The sequence below is a fragment of the Lissotriton helveticus genome, chromosome 6, assembly GCF_964261635.1.
Source record: "Lissotriton helveticus chromosome 6, aLisHel1.1, whole genome shotgun sequence".
NCBI classification, from domain to species: domain Eukaryota; kingdom Metazoa; phylum Chordata; class Amphibia; order Caudata; family Salamandridae; genus Lissotriton; species Lissotriton helveticus.
This window is the reverse complement of record NC_136067.1, coordinates 159,446,818-159,468,384: the sequence shown is the minus strand read 5'-3', so window position 1 is coordinate 159,468,384 and position 21,567 is coordinate 159,446,818. Positions and strand designations below refer to the sequence as shown.

Here is a 21,567-nt window from a genome sequence, read left to right as displayed (position 1 = left end):
ATGTACACATATACACATTATTCAATATCCTATCCCTTATTCAAAACAGTCGTCAAATTTACGCAATAATATATCCATTCTTTAAAATGTTATTCTGCAGAGCCACCTTCCTGCGCAATGTAGATAATAACCCTTCATTCTTGTGAAAAGAGAGCTGGTATTGACATAGTCTTTTCCACTTTTAAATCCACACTCCAAACCTATGTTGATATATCTTTTGCACTAAGGTGCACAAAGATGTTCAAGCCAAAACCCAATGTCCTCTGTTATTCATATGATCCGACCGCAGGAAAGTGAACAATCAAGCTACACGTAAACCTTTCATGTGCCAGTGATTTCTACTCCAAGACCCTCTTGTAAGCAAACAACAAGAGCAACGCTCTTTTCAAGGCACACAAACACTGTGTTAATTCACCTTGGGGATCCATCACCTCCTGTTCCATTTAAAAATCAACTAACATTAAGTGCTATCATGATACAGACCTCACAAAGATTCTCAAAGTAGTGCCGTCTCCTACTTCTCACGCGGCGTCCCCACCTGGCCTGGATTCAATCCCCTCACTACCAGTGACCTGATTAACCATTTCCACTCCATCAAAGCTTCATTTTATAATAAAGACGTTCTACCGATCTCTGTTTTTAATCTATTTCCCTTGTTACTGCTATTGACCTCTCTTTGTCATAGGCACGTTCCATCCCCCCACTCAAGAAACTTCAACAGGGCCCAGAAAACCTCATAAACTACTGCTTGATCAGCCACTGCTCCCTTCTCAGCAGGGTAGCACTGAAACTAACGGTGCAACTTCGCCATCACATCAATAATCGCATTCTCTTTTAGACCGATCAATCAGATGTCTGTGCATAATGATGCACAGAAACCGCAAAGCTACAAGGCATCAACGAAGCACTCAAAATCATAGTTGAGTGTCTCATGCTTCCTGTTCCTTGTTGACCTGCTGCCAGCCTTTGACACTGTTGGTCTCCAAGCCCTGGATGACACCTGCTTGGATGGGCGTCTTTGAAATAGTCTTCAACCAATCTTCATTTTTAGCCAAAATAAATTTGTATGTGGACCTTCAATCGTCCATATCTTGCTTTGGGCATCATGTTGGTAGTCTAAAAAGGCCTATTCTTACCTGAGCGAAATACAGGCCCTACTTAGAGCCAGTAGCGATTGCATTGCTTGAACAATCTGTCACCAAAAACCTACAGGATGTCAACATTCCCTGTCCATGGAGGTGAAGTTAGTAACTGGCATTTCGCGCCTGAGGCATTACTTGGACGCCATGCAGGTTTGGATGACTTGAGCCCAGGTCAAGACAAATCCTACCAAGACTTGAGTTCTTTTTGATGAATAGGGCCACACATCAACAAGAGGTAGAAGGAAGCTCAACTGCATGCAGCCTTATTGATTCTTGCCAACTTCATCACTAGTACCAAGCCTGTCTTTCAAAGAGCATGTAAAGAAAAGTCCTATATTGCTCAGTACCACCTCAGCTGCCTCCTCAGGATCAAAACCCCATCCCTGCCCACATACTCTGCTCCACTGGGTAAGCTAGTTTTTAAGCATTTATTGTTAGTCAAAATTCAAAACCTTTACAATATTGCACATAAAATACAGAAATAATTGTAAAATTATAAAAACAATTCACCACACTGGATTTTCTAATGCTTGTGCAAAACTTGACAAACTCTTTAGGCCATCTTCTAAAACACGATTCTCCATCTGTTGGGAAACGTCCAAATAAAAGAAAGTTTCACAATTGCAGTAGAGCCCGGAAGGCAATTCGAAACCTTTTGAAGACTTTGCACAAGCCTCAGGCTCCAATATGCTGTTCTGCATTATCTCCAGCATCCTCTTTCAACACAAACAATGACTATTGGAGAAGCACACTTGAAAGCAAACACTCCTAGCAGCCAATGGTGATGTTTGGTTGAGAAACATGTGGAACTAGGCTTATCTCAGTATATAGAACCAACAATCTGAAGTAGTACTGGCCCTGTGGGGTCTTGCTCTATCTGCTTGTGCATATCCAATTTATCGATTGGAAGACAAGAACTGGTAATCCCTCACCTACATAATGCAGCATATCATTTTGTGACCTAGGTAATATGCTCTGCGGGTGCCAGGTCTGTTTTAAATAAAGAAACCTCATAAAATAAAAAATTGTTATTTAATACTGTGAAAGACTTAAGTCAGTATAGATATTGCAGTATCTTACGAACCGCTCTTCGGTGCTGCTTGGATTTCTGGTAAACAAAGGCATTCCCCTAATGTCGCTTCTCAGGGAAATAACCACTTCCCCATTTTCATCAAAAGAGGCACATTTATTTACATACTGAGCGGTTTCTTGAATTTCTGGTAAGAGCCTTGTACTTTCTTATGACTAAAGCAGTGCAGTCAGATGGAGCCTTCAAAGTCAGAAGATGGGGTCAGGTGACGTTTGTTTATGCTACAGACTATTTTGGGATGAGCTAGAGAGTGTCTTATGCAGTATTAAGCAATCAAGAGCCTATTTGGCAAGTTGAAGCTTGAATAAAGGTCATTATCTGCAACTTTGTTAAAGCCTTTCTTTAGGTAGCTGCCTTCATGCAGCTGTTTGGAAAGTAGCCGACCTGTAGTTTTAAAGACATAAATGAAGGCCAATTGGGTGAATTGATGTTGGTGGTGGTAAGGATTAATGCTATCTCCTGACCTGTCATGTATACTTCCTCCTCCCCCTACCCGCTCTACTCTTCTCCACTTTCCTGCTACTGACCCTTGCCCTCACTGGTCCTGGCCCTTAGCCCCCACTCTGTCTATCTGTGAATTTTCCCTTGTAAGTTTGATACCTAGCCATTTTGTCTGATACCCGATGGAGCTACCTGGTTTAGCTATAGGGGAGACAGGTCGGGGATTTCCCTCCTTGGACGTCACCTACCCAGTCGGTCTTTAGACAGACTTCCTTCCGTCTCTCCTGTCGTCTCTTCCCACATCCTCCCTCTATCTTTGTCTCTCCTTCCCTCCTCTCTCAATGTACTGAGACTGAACTATTTTGACTGATGCCCTATGGGGCTACATGGTTTAGCTATAGGGGAGATGGGCAGTGGATTCCCTCCTTGGTCATCACCTACCCAGTCGGTCCTTAGACAGACTTCCTTTTGTCTCTCCCCTTATCCTCCCTTTCTCACCTCCCCTGCCTCCTCCACTAGTTTTCTCTCTCCTTTCTCTCCTCTCCTAATGTATTAACTATTTTTTGAAGTATTTTGTAATTGTTGATCTTTTTCTGTTACATTGTTGATTTTCATGTAAAGCGCTCTGATACCTTCGGGTCTAGCCAGCCCTATATAAAACTCTTTAAATAAATAAATATTGTATGCAGGTCTCTTTAACAGGGAAGATCACCCAGCTTTGACTGTGTTTCTAGGTTTTGGCTAGTATTTCAATACAGCGGCCTTAGAGGCCTTTGGTCTTTCATGCACTGTTGTTAGGTCGAGCCTAGCAGCAGTACGCTTGCGCTGCTCGCTCTGCGAAGCATGCTGTAGTAGGGTATGCTGTGGAAACCTCGTCCACTCTCCGCCTTTATTTGTCATTGGCTTTGTGTCATTGTCCTTCTTAAATGCTGGCTTCAGATTGGTAAATAGGCTTTTTAGTCCCTCCTTGGTACCGCCTTGTCTCCATTTGTTACCGCCCATAAGGACTGGACCTTTTACTGGTCATGCTACATGGATGCTTTATCATGGCTAAGAGAACTATATTGTTTATTTGCAGTGCAGTCCACTTTCACTTTAGCGGCCATGTTTGTTTATTTACTTAATTTGCAGCGTGGGCCGCTCACTTTAGCGACCGCGTTTGGTTATTTAACTAATTCGCTGTTTTCATCTGCGCGAGGGGCACAGGCAGGGCTAAAGCTAGACATGTCACGCAAGGCTTGGTTCTGTTGTCGTGAAAGGCAGACACTTTTACCTAAACAAGAATTTGCAGTGCAAAAGGCCTCGCATTTACACAAGTTTGAGCTATTGACATTGCAAATGAAAATGCCTTTTATTTTTGTTTTCGTTTTTAAAACAAAAATAAAAGACATTTTCATTTACAATGCCAATAGCTTAAAATTGCGTAAATGCAAGACCTATTGCATTGCAAATGCGTGTTTACATTTGTTTGAGGGAACGTTAAAATGAGGTAGCGCAGTCCAATTATTACATTAGGGACCAGCAGGAAAAAGAAGACACTAGTCTGATTCACATTGTACCTCTCTGCCTCAGAGATAGGTCACTCTATGCCTCAGATCACAAGGCTAAAGTGAGAGTTATGCCTCATGATGATAGTTTTGTTATTTGCAGTTAATGATGTTTCTAGTGATAAGGAGGTGGCTTCTTGGAAATAGTCAGCATTTACTTTTACACTAAAGAAATAATTTACTCATTAAAACTCAGTTGTTGGCTTCAGGGATTTGAGTATGTTGTGCACAATACATTGATGCTATCAGGCACTGGAGGGTGGTCTTGGCTGCTGCAGACGCTAAACTGGTAGGTGGCTCTTGCCTTCGGGACAAATAGAGCTGAGCTTGAAGTTAATACAGAGAAGAGGGCACAGTGTGAAGTCCCCTGTTCCATGGGATCAGACAGATGCTCTGAGGTTGATACAGAGTAAGAGAGCATGCTACCCATCCAGCATTTAATACAACTGCAATTGCCCAGAGCCCTTACCTTCCAAGGGGTACCATGGAAAAGTGAACTTTCCATTTGATTTGTCTTTTCTATTTCTCTTCTTAAGTGGCTCTCAATCTCTGCCTACCGCTAACGCTTACTCTGACTCTGTCTTTCTACCCTTTGTCATCTTAAGGATTTCTGTGGCCTGGCCAAGGCACATTTTATCTGTTTTTGGGCCAGCCTGTTAAAGTTTAACATATAATGTTGTATTTATTGGCATCATGCACGCTTGAATTAGCAGGAAATGGGCCATGAAATTCAAATTTGTTCTGTACAGGGCCCCAAACATATGTCTTGCCTCCGGGCACCCAAAATCCTTCAGATGACACTGTTTAAATGTTAAGCAATTGTGGGATGAATAGAAATCCATTGAACTATAGAATCCAAGCTCTTTACATTACATCTCATAGAGTTGTTGCCCCTCCACTATGAATTGGGGATGTTGCCAGGTCACCAAGGCACAGCTCAGTGACAGACTGCAATGCCTGCCTGTAGTACATCCAGGTGAAAGACTCCTTAGAGAAAACCTACCTCTTCATTTAAATATTAAAAAAATATGAGTCCTAAAAAGCAACATTTCCCTTTCCCAGGCGCAATGCTGACCACTGTGGTTCTCTTCGTTCCTTTGCAGGGTAGGTTTCCAGGATGCATTACTCGCGACTCGTCAAGGATAGCGATTTCTTTCCTTTTTCCCCATGGCTTCCCATCAACGGAACACCGAGCAACGACACATGTTTCCAAGCGGGCACCAAAGGGAGCAGCGTGCTGCAGGGAGTGACCTTTGGTGGGATCCCTACTGTGCTCCTTTTGGATGTGGGATGCTTTGTGGTAAGTGAATCCGTCATTTCATTTTGTCTTACCTCAGTATGTGACTTCCTGTGAGTAGCTCATCTGCCAAGGTACACCGCTTCCCAATAACCCACCATGCAACTTCTTTTTCATTTTATTTAGGATTCATTGACCATACTGTAGTCTACAATGTCCGATGCAAAGAGTAAGTTAGCGCAGACAAACCACTATGACAATGCTGTGATGAAAAGCTTCGTCTGGCATCTTACACCATATATTGTTTACATGACACTACTTTACGACTGGTACTTGATGCATATTACTCAATACGTTGACCTACCAGTAGCTTTGGGCACATTCTAAAATTTATTCGTATGTCTATGGGCTTTACTTACCTCTGTGTCTGCGAATTTAAGAATTTTACAATTTTTTCTGACTGTACAAGTATATTCGAGTGTGCACCAGGAATCTGAATACATCATACATCTTCTTGGGTAGGTGTGCATTCCCTAGTTCCACTCCTCTACATTATGGCAGATTACTTGCAAATGTAAGGAGATAGGAATTGAAAACTTGCTCATTGTTTGGTTCTCTCCATCTGTTAAAAGAATTTCTCTTCCCTTGTGTCATTTGAAAATATAGGAGTTGGGGGAACTTTCGAAATCCTGAACCCACACTTGTTTTCCCCTCTATAATCTGTAACTAGTTCATTTTCTCCTTGTCAAGGATGGCTTACCTTCTGCCGGCCTAATTCAAGGAAAAACATTTGACAAGATATGGGTGTGGGGAATCCTGAACTTTCAGATACCTCCAAAGGTCCTTCAAACAGAATGCCCACAATCTGATGAATCAGAGAATGCTAAACCTCAGCTTCATGAGGCAATGTGCCCCTGCATTAGGGCACTTCTAAATGCATAAAGAAATCTGAAATATAGTCAATAAATAAAAGGGCTCACTGAGTCACTTAGTTCTTGCTCAATAGACTATTTCAGGGATTTCTTACAAAATTCAAAATTAAGCGATACAGAGTCGGTGCCAAAATGGGCTCAGTAAATACGGCAATACAAAAAAAGCAAAATCTGAAATCGGTTTAACTCCCAAGAGGCAGCAACACTGGGAAAGAAACAGACGAGAATAGAAATGTCTCCTGGCTCATCCTCAAAATCAAAGGTTTTTATGCATTATATTCACATATGAAATTAACAGAACTGCAGACTCATTCAATCCGAGCACAGTTCCATTAAACGTCATAATGCGTTAACACCTAAGCATTATTCCATTATATCAATAATTATTCTGCCTCCTCTAAGATAATGTCATCTGGAGATACATAAACACTAGTGTGTTATATGAATGAATAGGGAACAGTAATCTTGCGGACAGACCTTGAAGAAATGCTTGTAGCTCTAGGAGTGTTCTGGGAAAAGTTTATCGAAAACAACTTGAATAGCAAATAATCTGCTTGACTACGTGCTGCAGAAATGACAATGAGATGTGTAGGGGGGACAAACAAGAGTTGCAAGGGTGACATCCATTTTGGAAATCATGGCCTCTAGTCTGAATTGAGGCCTAGTTAATGGTCAGAAAAACGCACTTCTACAGATAATGTAGAATTTCTTCCGCAGCAACAGTACTAAATTAGTGTATACATGTGTACTCGAGTGTTTGAAAAAATATTTCGCACATTGCTAATACGGCACAAAAATATAGACGCACAATTAACAAGCAGACAGATGGTCTGAACAAAACCGCTACTAAATAGTTGAAGGAAATATTATTGGTGGGTTTGACTTTATTGTTCGACAATTCCAAATGCAGACTGTGGGCCATCAAAATGTTGCTACTGTGCATATTTCGTAAGAGCCTTGGCTTAAGTCAGAAGTAAAGATTACTTTAATTTGTATCTAGTGAACTCAATCATGGGTCTATGGAGCCATATGTGCCAGTAATTTTGTACATTCAGTAGCAGTACAAATGCCATGTTCTCCACGCTAATTTTGAGGGCAAGGTCAATGCCGATGTTTTGAAGTAGTGTCCCATGTGTTTTTATCACTGCTACGAAACCATTGATGGGCTGCATGGCCCCATATTCCCTGGTGTGTAGTCTGCCATCTTGGAGCCTTTTAACAAACATGTAATGTTACTGAAGAGTTTATCCATGAACCTGTTTCCTTGTATTGGGCCCAAAGAAGGGCATTGCAGTGCAAAAGCAAAAAAGGTACTAAAGTTCTAGTACAGTTCGATGGTATGAGGCACGCCACATCACCTCTGTATCCTTTTATTAAATTCTTCAAAAGGTTTGGGAAGATTAAGGAGTGGAGATTAGAGGTTTAGGGCCATATGTATCATAGTTCCAGTTTGCGAATTCTAAATAGCGATTTTTAAGGAATCGCTATTTAGAATTCGCAAAACGGTATGTATGTAAAAAAATCGCATTTTTTTAGCGATTCCTTACTCTTCTTTATTTGCGAATTCGCAAGTTGCGAATTCGCAAATAAGGAATAATTTCCCATTCATTCCTATGGGCCAGGAGGCCCATAGGAATGATTGTGAAATGCATTTCATTTTGCGATTCGCAATTTGCTAATCGCAAAATGAGATTGATTTCAAGGGTGCAGGGGTGTCTCAAGGACACCCTGCTGAACCCCTGAAATCAGCATGTGTGTGCATATGGCGCACATACATGCCCTATGGGCATGTATGTGCGTCACATGCCACATTAAAAAATGCCAATTTGTGCATTTTTTAAAGAAATCGCAAATTACCACCAATTGAAAGTTGGTGGTAAAATGCGATTTCTTAAGCTAAAATCGCTATTGAAAATTGCATCATACATAGCATTTAAGGAATCGCAAAATTGCGATTCCTTAAATGCTATAGCAAAATAAGGAATCGCACATTTTTGCGATTCCTTATGATGCGATTTGTACATACATAGCAAAAAATGCTAAACAGCCTTTTGCGATTTGCAAAGGCCGGAATTCGCCGAATTCCGGCCTTTGCGAATCCAAAAAGGCTTGATACATATGGCCCCTAGTAATCTAGTTTTGTTATATTTACTTTGAAGTAAGGCACTGCTCATCAGACTTTAAGGTCAGTAATCTGCTCTTTGTGGTGGAGCAGGATTTCATAACCTTTTTGTTTCCCCTCACAAATTCTGTCACCTTCCTTTTCCAGCTGCTCTAGTAATGCTGTCCATGTGACGTTGCTGGTTCATTAGATGAAAGGATGTTACTATCTAAGCACACTGGGCAACTGAAAATCGTAAAACGTAACTCAGGTGTACTTTGATCAGCTTGATTAGCTCAATCTCTATATCTCCTTTCTTATTTTGTTCATCACTCTGCGCCTCAGTCTTCCTTATTTTTTCATGCGTTGCCTGTATTTTTGCCGTATCAGACATGGTTTTCAGTAGTATCTGTTTCTTGTAAATAATAGATGCTAAATAGTTTTATTTGGTATGCCTAAAGTTATAAAACTCTTGTAGACCATCTTCTGCCAATCTCTCCATTTATGGAGGATATTCTAATTTTCCTTCCATGGTAAAAGCTGGGCAGTTCAACCTTGGACCAGTTCCCAACCTCTACTGGACCTCCTTGTAGATGGCTGATCTTTTTCAAATGTAAAACTGAGTGATTCAACATTGTTTTCTGCCTCAAATCAGGTTTCGGAAATGGTCATCAGGAAATCATTGTTTCATTCACGTGTATCTCTTCAAAAAGTTTAGTATTTCAAAGTGCACACGATGTAACATTCGCCCAACGTAATTTGAATTAACATCTTAGAGAATGGCATTCCCAGGATTTTAGCATAGGGAAACTAGACACAAAGTGGGAGGGGGGGGATGGAGTGGAGATTTTTTCAACAACAACTAAATGAGCAAGTGTCTGCAGACCTACTTTGGGTATCATTTTCTTTTTGTAGGTTTCCCCTTTATTGTCATGAAGGGATGATGTTGCTCCTGTATTTGTTGATTCCTCCTAACTCACTTCCATTGTCCTCCATATCCCTGCTGCAAGCTGCAGTTGACCGCTTATAAATGGTTTCTACTCAATCCAGTTGCAGGCATATGGGTTTTTACATACGCAGTAGCTATGTACCTTATGTAATTGTTTTTTATTAGTTTTTAATTATCTCCCCTTGCCTCAGTTAGTATCTTTAATTAAGCAGTATGATTTTCCCTTGTTGTCGCCTTCTGTGCAAATCAATTCCGATCCACCAATCGCCAAGTTTATAAATAGACCAAACTGAAGTAGCCAAGTGGCACTCAGAAAAGAACTTGACTAATTAGGTTTGAAGATGTCCCCACCAATGTTTCCTCTAATTTTTTTATTTGGTGAGCGGCAATGCAATGTATTTGCATACACTATTCTGAGATGTGTGCGCAAATGGCACTTACCATGAGCCATTATGCCAGTGATACAAAAGGGGGTGGTGATGGATGGAGCATCTGAATCAATCAAACACTCACACCCAGTCAATAGATCTGGGTTTAATCCATCACCGTTCTTTAGCCCACTCTGCCACCCCAGTTCAGACATGGCTATATGCAAATCAGTCTGACCCTGTGCCTCATGGGAACAGTCCAGCCCGAACTGCCAAGCCATGTCTTCCCTGGACCGGAAACAAGCTTCCGAGGACCGGTTTCTGGCATTCCAGCCTTCTTCAGCCCGGCTTGCTTGAATCCAGTGGCAAAGTGAGTAAGGGACTCACGTCTGAGCATACCCTGCCACACCTATGGCGGCCAAAAGCGGTACAAAAGGGGGTGGTGATGGATGGAGGTACAAAAGGGGGTGGTGATGGATGGAGGTACAAAAGGGGGTGGTGATGGATGGATTTAACCCAGATCTTTTGACTGGGTGTGAGTGTTTGATTGATTCAGATGCTCCGTCCATCACCACCCCCTTTTGTACCGATTATGCCAGTGAGCCTGCTACCTCTCCTGTGATCAGGTCAAAGAACAGTTTAATTTTTTCACACAAATAAACTAAATGGTATATTATGTTTTTAAATGTTATTATTCAAACTTTATTGGCTAAAGGCAAATAGGTAGTGGTGACATTTTTGAGAGGCTGTGGTCCAGCTCATGCAATAATACAATCTTGTCAGTCCATCAGAGGATTCAAGGAGAAGCTTTGCTAAATTTTAACATGCTCCTTTCCTAATTTAATGCAGCTTGTCCCCTGCCTAGGCTTCTGTCTGCCGACACCCCCAGAGTGCCGGGTCAGCTTCTCATGCTCTTCTCAGAATAACCTGCTACACCGTCTACCAACCAAGTACTGTGGGCAGCAACTCCAGGCTCCCAATTCAACCCTAGATGCCATGCTTAATTTGTAAAACAAGAACTATATATATATATATATATATATATATCAGTCAAATTCAAGTTACCACTTGTAAGGACGCCCTCACGGGGGAATAACCTTTGAAGGTGAGTGTGCGGCATACAACCCAATGCGTGCGTTTCTCCGATAATATGCAGCTCTACGCGTTTCAGACACACAGTCCTTGTTCACGAGCTTGACAGAGAACACCGCAGCCTCATGTTAAAACGCCTGTTGTTGTTGTTAAACACCACTAATACCAGAATGCTCTGGGACTGCTAATCATGGCATCAGTACACGCCCACTGGGACGGACGTAATAAAGTAATTTCAGGTGTTTTAACATGAGGCTGCGGTGTTCTCTGTCAAGCTCGTGAACAAGGACTGTGTGTCTGAAACGCGTAGAGCTGCATATTATCGGAGAAACGCACGCATTGGGTTGTATGCCGCACACTCACCTTCAAAGGTTATTCCCCCGTGAGGGCGTCCTTACAAGTGGTAACTTGAATTTGACAGATTTTTGCGGCCCTGCCAGGTCGCGAGGACGAACCACTGCTGCAACGCGGATCTTTGGTGCTCAGAAGGCTGGGCGCCAGAAAAGAACGGCGGGTTCCACAGTGAGTGTTTTACTGACATCACCACCAGTCCGTGTGCTTTTACCGACCCACTTGGATTTTAATTGACAGTAAGAAGGGGAACTTTGCAGCGTCCACAGTGACAGGATGTTGTTGTTAAACACCACTAATACCAGAATGCTCTGGGACTGCTAATCATGGCATCAGTACACGCCCACTGGGGCGGACTTAATAAAGTAATTTCAGGTGTTTTAACATGAGGCTGCGGTGTTCTCTGTCAAGCTCGTGAACAAGGACTGTGTGTCTGAAACGCATAGAGCTGCATATTATCGGAGAAACGCACGCATTGGGTTGTATGCCGCACACTCACCTTCAAAGGTTATTCCCCCGTGAGGGCGTCCTTACTAGCCAGTAGGTATATATAGTTAGGACCTAGCTACCATAGGAAATCTGCAACATTCTATTGGGAATAACTTTGGCGCCGGTTGAGGAATTTGCGTGTAATTTTCCAAAATTTAGGCCAGATCCGTTCCGCTTCTTCCCTGGAAGTTTCGGGGGGATTCGTCATGCGGGGGCCGAGAAAAAAGGGGGGTCCCAAAACGTGTTTTCCCCATGTTAATTTCCATAGGACGAATAGACAAGGCTACAGCCCGAACCGCTGAATGGAATTACACCAAACTTTGCAAAATTGTAGGGACTGGTACGCAGAAGTGCCTTTTCTATATTTGGTGAAAATTGCTCCAGTGGTTTTTATGAAAATTAACACATATATATCTATATAAGCTTACTGTAAGCTTACTGTACTCTGTACCTTACTGAGTACGAGCTGCATTCTGATTGGCTGCCAATGTCTGTCAACACTCCAAAACAGAAATTGTTGGCAGCCATCTTGTACCTCGGTAGACTGAGGCACAGGAAAGCTGAAAAACAAACGTGTAGAACTCAAAAAGGGGGCAGGGTAGAAGCACCCACCCTAGGCCTGCTCAGGGGGTCCCACAAGGACCCCCAAGGCAAAAAAAAAAAATGTTTTCAAAATTCAAATTCTTCATCCAAGAAGTGTTGGCAGCCATCTTGGGGCCAATATACATGATAGCACCTCATTAAAAAGAATTGCAGTTAATAGAAGGTTTTAGGACTTTAGTTACATTATAAATCATTTGTTGATGGTACCATACTCATTTTAGGAATTGTGGTGTGTTCTAAGGTGATTTTACCATGTGAAAAAGCCTTCTGCTGGGATAGCATGAATCATGTTTGAAAGAAAAATATTATCTCATGCTTTTCCCACAGGGGTTTGGAAAGGGATCTATAAGCTAAACTGAAAGCATATTTTCTGTAAATTCACATTATCTTTCTCAGTCATGTGATAATGAAGTCTGACATTCTCAGTAAAACATGTACATCCAACAAGGACAGAGACTGTCAGTTGATTCCTTTGTGTTCTACTGCAGCTTCCCAGAGTGTTCTAAAGAACAACTAGAGCGCTAACAGTCCTACTTATTACAAAGGTATGGCACACCTGAAGCCATCTTGATTGGAATAAAGTGGTAACTTAAAGCATTTAATTTAAAAAGGAACAAAATGAGGGGGTATATTTTGCCATAGAAAGTATGATTAGTGCTGCAGAAAGAAAAATTAGGGCACATTTTGAGTTACTTCTCAAATCCTCTTCTATTTCATTAAAACATTCTGACATGCAGTCTCCCATGATGGCCACCAGAGACAAAAGAGCCCAAATGTAGCCCAAATATCACCCAGATAGATGTAGCCCAAGTATAGCCCAATGACAGAATGTCCCAGAGTGTTCTAAAGAACAACTAGAGCGCTAACAGTCTTACTTATGACAAAAGTATGGCACACCAGAAGCCATCTTGATTGGAATGAAGTGGTAACTCTTAAAGCATTTAATTTAAAAAGGAACAAAATGAGGGGGTATATTTTGCCATAGAAAGTATGATTAGTGCTGCAGAAAGAAAAATTAGGGCACATTTTGAGTGACTTCTCAAATCCTCTTCTATTTCATTAAAAAATTCTGACATGCAGTCTCCCAAGATGGCCACCAGAGACAAAAGAGCCCAAATGTAGCCCAAATATCACCCAGATGTAGCCCAATGACAGAATGTCCCAGAGTGTTCTAAAGAACAACTAGAGCGCATAATAGTCTTACTTATGACAAAAGTATGGCACACCAGAAGCCATCTTGATTGAAATGAAGTGGTAAGTCTGAAAACATTTAATTTAAAAAGGAACAAAATGAGGGGGTTCATTTTGCCATAAAAAGTATGATTAGTGCTTCAGAAAGAAAAATTAGGGCACATTTTGAGTGACTTCTCAAATCCTCTTCTATTTCATTAAAAAAATTCTGACATGCAGACTGAAACATGCACTTTGAATACCAGCAGCAGACTTCCCTGGTGAACAGTAGCTTTACTACAGTGATATAATGAGCAACTAGAGTGCTAACATTCAGAATTTATGGCAAATGTGTGACACATCTGAATGCCTTCTTGATGGAACCAATGGAAACAAGCATTGAAAATGCACTAGATCTCGCCCTCGTTTAAGTTAAAGCCATTCTGTTTGTAATGAGGTGGCTTTTTAGCTTTGCTTTTAATAGTGTTTTTCAAACTTTCATGTAAATAACATGCATATGTTTGCATATATGTATATGTATGCATGCATTTATATTTGTATTTATATAGATATGCAGATTATATATGTTTATATATGTATGTATATATATATACACATACATATATATAAATGCATATATATGCATACATATATGTGTATATGTGTGCGTGTAGATAGACCGAGGCACAAGAAAGCAGAAAAACAAACGTGAAGAACACAAAAAGGGGGCAGGGTAGATACACCCTGACCCCCTAGACCTGCCCAGGTGGTCCCAAAAGGACAAAAAAGCCCACATTAAAAAAAAAAAAAACCTGGTCTGTTTTTTTAAAAATTACCCCCCGGGGGGACCAAATCGCGGCGGCATAGTGATAAAGAAGTGTGGGGGGTCCACAATCCCCCCCACACTGCCCCGGGGACCGCCGCCTCGGGGCAAAGCAACGCAGCCCCTTGGCGCATACTGGAGGCTCCTGGTGGGCTACTTGGCCCCCAGGGACCCCCAGTATGCAAGGGGAATTAGTTCCTATTCTGCAAACTCACCAGGGGTTGCGCTGCAGAGAGGTGTAAAAAAGGGTGTGGCCTCATTACACCTCTCTGCAATGCAGCCCCCTGGCGCATACTGCAGGTTCCAGGTGGGCTAGTTGGTCCCCAGGGACCCCCAGTATGCAAGGGGAATTAGTTCCCCCTCTGCAAGCACGCCCGGGGGCTGAGTTGCAGAGAGGTGTAAAAAAGGGTGTGGCCTCATTACACCTCTCTGTAATGCAGCTCCCTGGCTTATACTGGAGGCTCCTGGTGGACTAGTTGCCCCCCCAGGGACCCCCAGTATGCAAGGGGAATTAGTTCCTCCTCTGCAAACGCGCCAGGGGTTGCGCTGCAGGACGTTGTAAAAAGGGGGCGTGCCCTCTGAACACCTGCCTGCAAAAATGTAGTAAATCAGTATAAAAAAAAAATAACAACTAATACATTTAAAAATTGTCATTTAAAAAACCTTCGAAATTCAATTAAAAAACATAGGTTTCAGGCCTTATATAGTTAGGAATTAGCATTTAAAAAGCCTTGCAAATTCACTTAACCCCTTCAGCGCGGCGCGAATTTTCGCGCTGTGCTGAAGGTTCTAATGAGCCTATGGGCTCATGACGGAACGGTTCCGTCATGAGCACAGCTCAACCGAGGCTCATGACGGAACCGTTCCGTCATGAGCATGGAAGGGGTTAAAAAACCATAGGTTTCAGGCCTTATATAGTTAGGAATTAGCATTTAAAAAACCTTGCAAATTCACTGAAAAAAACATAGGTTTCAGGCCTTATATAGTTAGGAATTAGCATTTAAAAAACCTTGCAAATTCACTGAAAAAACCATAGGTTTCAGGCCTTATATAGTTAGGAATTAGCATTTAAAAAACCTTGCAAATTCACTGAAAAAACCATAGGTTTCAGGACTTATATAGTTAGGAATTAGCTTTTAAAAAAGTGAATATATATTTACTACCTGTAGGACAAACTAAAAGGGTCTTAATCCCCATAAATAAGTGGCAGCAGTGCACACTGCCACCACCAAGTCAGATTAGATACTGCTGAGATGCATGCGTGATCTTGGTGCTTAACCTGTTCAAAATTGCTGCAGGTACTCCCATTTTCGAGAGCTCTCTGACATGCCTCTAATTTCATTCACTTCCTTAGATTCTGTCTTTTACTCATTCTAAATCTCTCGTTTGCTTGTTGTATTCTCACTAACACTGTAATGGATTCAAACTTACCCATGATCTTCTTTTAGTTGTTAGCTCACTCATGCTCTGATTACCACAGGGCAGCTATTTCCCGAACTGGGTTTTCAACTCTGATGTGAACTGTGTGGCATAAATTCTATGTTTATGCCAAGTAAAATTTAGCACAAGTTGGGGGTTACCATGCAAAATAATGCCTCACACACCTCAGACTGGGTGAATCGTGTGCAATTTGCACTCATTCCGTATTCAGAGGATTGCAACTTCTAATTGGGTGCAAGTTGTACACCAGCTACTTGCCACATCCCACGCAAATGGTAATTATGGGTTTGAACATTTGCATTAGCACAAAAATGTAATAAAAAGCCCCTCACTCATCTTCACTTTCCAATGTACTATTTATTTTACTCACTATTTCTCTTAGGCAGAATCAGTCATACTTTAATCCAGTAGCACTTGCTATTGTCCGCTCACTGCAACACCCATTATTTGCTGGGCAATCGACATCTATATAATTTGGTATAGCACTCCAGCGTCACCCAGTTACCAAAAATCAGATTGAATAAGAACTGGCACCTGCATGCCACTGATAGCAAAACTCTCCAAAAATAAATCAGACTCTGATCCGCGTTGGAAATGTTTGGAGTGTCATAATATGTAATATCAAACTGTGGGGACTCCCCACTAAGCCATACGTTTCTAAATCATTAAAATATAGCGGCTAGTCAAAATCTAATGATTTTATGATGAGATGGAAAGGAAAGAGTGTGCTGCATTCAAATGGGGAGAATGCCACATTAGCAATGGCAATCATGCTGCGTAGACATGAAACAGATAGCTAGGTCTACCACAAATCTGTCTGAGAAAAAATTCTATTTCAGACTGTTCTACTTACAATATGTGTGCATTTCAGTGAATCTAAGCATTTACAAGTGGCAAAGTAAGTACATATTCCATGCTGAATGGCAAGACTTAAGGTTATTTTTTATCTTCAGGTTCTTATGGTTCTCAGGTGTTTACACTTTTATACTAAATTGAAACCATTGCCTATCAAAGTCCCCTTGGAGAAAATGTAGGAGTACTATCGCCCTTTTGTTTCAACAAAACACAATTTGTAGTTGAATAATCCCTGAGTAAATGTTTTCTTTGCTTTGGCATTAGTAATACTAAGTCCACTGAATGTGGTGCAATGCCATGCATCCCAAACTGAAGTTATCACTTATTAAGTGTAATAAGGCAACCCAGTGTTAATCTATGGGAGAAATAGCCTTGCTGCAGTGAAATACGACTTTAGGAGTGTTTCACTGTCAGGACATGTAAAACTTAAGTAGACCTTTTCGAAACTGTCCCCTTCATTATGAACCTTTGGGGCCTACCTTGGGGTGACTTATAAGTATTAAAAAGGAAGGCTTCGGTCTTACAAAAGGTTTATTTTGCCAGGTGGAAGTGGTAGTTTTTAAAACCTTCACACACCGGCTACGATGGCAGGCCTGAGACATGTTTTACAGGGCTACTTTAGTGGGTGGAACAAAGAATGTTGCAGCCCACTATTAGCATTTAATTGACAGATCCTGGGTAATTTAGTACCATATACTAGGGACTTATAAGTAATCCAATCAGGTGTAGGACAATTTTATCATGTTTAGAAGGGAGAGCACAATCACTTTACCACTGTTTAGCAGGAGTAAAGTGTGCAGAGTCCTCAAAGCCAACAAGAACGGGTTCAGCCTCTTTCTTTCACCTTAATACTTCAAACTCATAAAAAACATCCCTCCTGGGCATTTGATCGAACTATTCTTTCGGTCCCGGAAGAAGTGACATACCTCAACTCCGAAGCTAGGATGTTTTTAGATAGCAATTTGCACTCAACCTCCCTTACCTTAGTATGGGAAACTCTCAAGGCATACCTGAGAGGTTGCATCACCAACAGAGCCTCCTTTATGAGGAAAAACCATCTAGCCAAAATCAAAAACCTAGAACAGGAGCTGGAGATAATTGAACAAAGGCTTAGGGGCACAACTGGCTCACTACAAGATCAAACAAATATGTCTGACCTTAAAAGTCAGATAGAAGGTATCCTACAAGAAAGGGTCTCAAAGAAATGGGAGGCGAGCAAACTCTCCAATTTTGAATTCGGAGAAACCGCAGGTAAGATTTTAGCCTGGAGGGTCAAAGCAGACCAAGCAAAAAACCACATAAGAGGGATCATGGTAGCGGGGGAAAATCAGCTCAGGTCATCAGATGTAGGAATTAGTACTGCCTTTACGCAGTTTTTTGCGGAAATATATAGGGATGATATCAAAGATGACCAACAGGCGAGGAAGTCATGGCTGGATAAGATTTCTCTTCCACATTTATCACAAGCGCAAAGTGAGGCATTGGAATTGGACATCTCAGAGACAGAGGTTAAAAAGACTGTATCCGCACTAAAACATGGTAAAGCTACAGGTCCTGACGGACTCCCCGGAGAATTGTATAGAGCCTTGGTCGATACAATTGTCCCTACTCTGACGGCCCTTTTCAACGGTATTCTGAAGGACGGTAACGACCCACCTCAATCATGGAGCGAGGCAACTATAGTCTTGATTTTAAAACCTGGGAAAGACCCAACACTATGTGGGTCTTACCGCCCAATATCATTGTTAAATAATGACTACAAAATATATGCCTCTATTTTAGCAGCTAGATTGGGATCAGTAATGGGGGAAATAATCCATCAAGATCAAAAGGGATTCATTAAAGGGCGTCAGCTTTCTGACCTAACATATGATCTAGTGGGGGCAATCGACATCGCCTCAGCTTTTTCTATCCCACTGGCAACCCTCACCCTAGACGCAGCTAAAGCTTTCGACAGGGTAAATTGGCCCTATTTAAACGACGTTTTAAAAAAGGTCAACTTAGGGGAGAAACTCTGTCGAACAATAAAACTTATATATAAATCGCCAACAGCACGGCTTCTAATAAATGGCAAGCTGTCTGAATCGTTCAAGATCTCTAGAGGCACAAGACAGGGCTGCCCGCTTTCCCCCCTCCTCTTTAACCTATATATAGAACCGTTTGCGGAAGTTCTCAGACGAGAAGATTCTATTCCATCTTTTAGGTTCGGGGAGTGGGAAAAGCGAGTAGCCTTGTACGCAGATGACATTTTGGTCTTTACCTCAGACCCGGAGATTGCTCTACCAGTAGTCATCGATAGAGCCGCAGATTTCGGCCGTATCTCGGGCTATGAGATAAACGCCTCTAAAACAGATATTATGGCATGGAACATACCTGACCTACGGTTAAATACATCAAACGCAATGAGATATTTGGGAATTCGGATAGTGCAAGATATCGCACAAATCGCCCAAGTCAATCTTGAGAGAATTCTTAAGGAAATTAAAAAATCTTTAAAATCTTGGTCTAATCTCCCACTAACTATCCTAGGCAGAGTAAGCCTGCTAAAGATGTCAATTCTTCCCAAATTTACCTTCTTATTTAACACGATCCCCCTTGCATTTGATAACACAGCGTTAGAGAAATGCCAGAGAGAGCTTAACTCCTTCGTTTGGGGATACAAGTCAGCAAGAATATCCTGGAAAAAGCTGAGGAGGAGGAGGGAAAAGGGGGGCCTATCCCTACCCGACCTACAATACTATGCGTGGGCATTCCAACTATCCCATTCGAGAATGCTCTTAAAAGCACCATCTAATACATCAATAGGCCTCATGTTCATGGCAATGCTGATTGGTGCTGGCCTACCAACTAATGGCTACATGTTCAAATTTGGAGAACAGAAATACTTCAAGAAAGTTAAACTAAAAATTCTTATGTCCCAAGCGAAGCTATGGTCACATATAAGGAGGAACCTGGGTTTGTCATACTACTCCAACCTTGCGCCCATCTGGGAATCACCAGGGCTCCCTTCCTGCTGGGATGATAGGCTTACTATCCCGTTGAGATCAGGAGGGATACTAACATGGGGAGATGTGTTGACAGGTGACTCTCTGAGGCCCTGGGAGGATTTGCGGGAGCAGCGGGGGATAGAGCTCTCGAGGTTTAAATACCTACAATTAGATAGCTGGGCTAAGGCAACAAACAGGTCTGGGGCATCATTAGGGAAGCATAGCATCACCGAAGAGAAATTGGTAGCGCAACCCGCAGGGGGTAAAGAGGTCTCGAAATGGTACTGGTGCCTACTAGAAGAGATAGACGGAGATTTCACCCTCCCGGAACAACTATGGGGCTCAGATCTGGGGGCCCAGAGCATCGAAATCTGGCAGAACTCCTGTACCCTATTATATAAATGTGTCAAACCCGCATGGCTAAGACGCAATCATTTTTTTACAATTCACCGTGCATATTTTACACCGCTAAAACTTTCCAAATTCATCCCAGGGAAGAAATGCAATAAATGTGGCCATATCGCAGCCTCAGACGTCCACATGTTCAAAGAATGCCCCAACATATTACAATTTTGGAATGAAGTTAAAGCAACTCTGGACTCCATTCTTAATACTTCGATCTCCATCACACTCTCTTTGATCATATTCGGATGGGACAACAACATAAAGGGCCACGCTAGGACATTTCTGTTTTTTGCCATACTGCTTGCAAGAAGAGAGATATGCAAGGTTTGGATTGAAAATTCAGCACCATCCCACGCAAACTGGCTGTCGTCTCTCTACGCAACCTCTAAAACTGATTTGAGGAGATCAGGCGGCGAGCGTAGCCGTATCTTTTGGGACGTTCTGGTTCGTTGGAGACAATAACCGGGGTTTTTTTTTTTTTTTTTTTTTTTTTTTTCCCCCGGTCCTATGATTATGCCTTGAAACTCCAAGAACTAGGCCCCCCCGGCTCAGAATGGCTAGTTCAACTGAATAAAACTTCAAGTTTGGAGTCTTTCCCACGATACTCTTCGGGCCATCTATTGCCGATTTTCCACCTAATAGAGCATAGGACGCAGAGGAAACTCTGCACCTGGATAGAGTGGTTGGCAGTTGGAGGCTAATTAAGAGGTGGCCAGGCAAATGAGGATAAAAAAAAAAAAAAAAAAAAAAAGAACGGGTTCAGCAAAAGGATGGGAAAAATTTGGTATGACCCTGCAGAATGGCTCGAACCAACACTTGTATTTTTTCTACATGCCCAAAGCAGCACGTCTTCCCCAGGGCATTTTTTGTGATTTTGACCAGACATATCTTGCGGAGTCACAAATACAAAACATGGTGCCCACACTGGGAGAGGTTGTTAATAAAAAAAAAAAGTAAAACAATTTTGAGATTACAGGATTGCCCTGGAGGGGCTCTATACTGCATGCTTGTTCTGAACACATAGATGAATAATCAAAACATCACACAAAATAAGGTAAAAACAATTCTTAACCGGTCCACTAAAGTTCTAGCACAGTACGAGGGAGAGTCCCTTGCACTCTGTTTGAAACTCAGAATGCTAGATGCCACTGTTGCTGTCAAAGACAAAGTTGAATGTATCCTTATGTGACCCTAGGCCCCACCCTCTTACCCACCACCCCCAGACCCAGTCCACTTTATTGTACAGATTATAGCCCCTTGCTCTGAAATCATTGCCTCTGTGCCACCTACAGGATTGTTCCCATGAGGCACAGGGTCAAGACTGATTTGCATATTGCCAGGTCTAACCTGGGGTGGCATGGTGAGCAAAAGAATGATGGATTTAACCCAGATCTCTTGACTGGGGGTGAATGTTTTGATTTGTTCTACATTCCGTCCATCAATTGTGTGTCTTTTACCTATAGGATTGTGGCGCCTTTGAACAAGAACTCAGGTTTTGCCTGCTTCAGATCCTGGCGTGCCCTTGGCAGTAATCATGCTTAGCTT

General features: G+C 42.0%; 1 protein-coding gene across 1 annotated transcript in view; it reads left to right on the top strand.

Annotated features, from left to right (window-relative positions):
• The window catches only part of TMEM63A (transmembrane protein 63A), a 399,225-nt gene that overhangs the window by 126,416 nt on the left and 251,242 nt on the right, over window positions 1-21,567 (top strand). Inside the window, exon 2 of the mRNA XM_078647542.1 lies at window positions 5,324-5,520. Coding sequence (XP_078503668.1) covers window positions 5,338-5,520 — 183 coding nt within the window. The 5' untranslated portion in view covers window positions 5,324-5,337. The remainder of the gene's footprint in view (window positions 1-5,323; window positions 5,521-21,567) is intronic.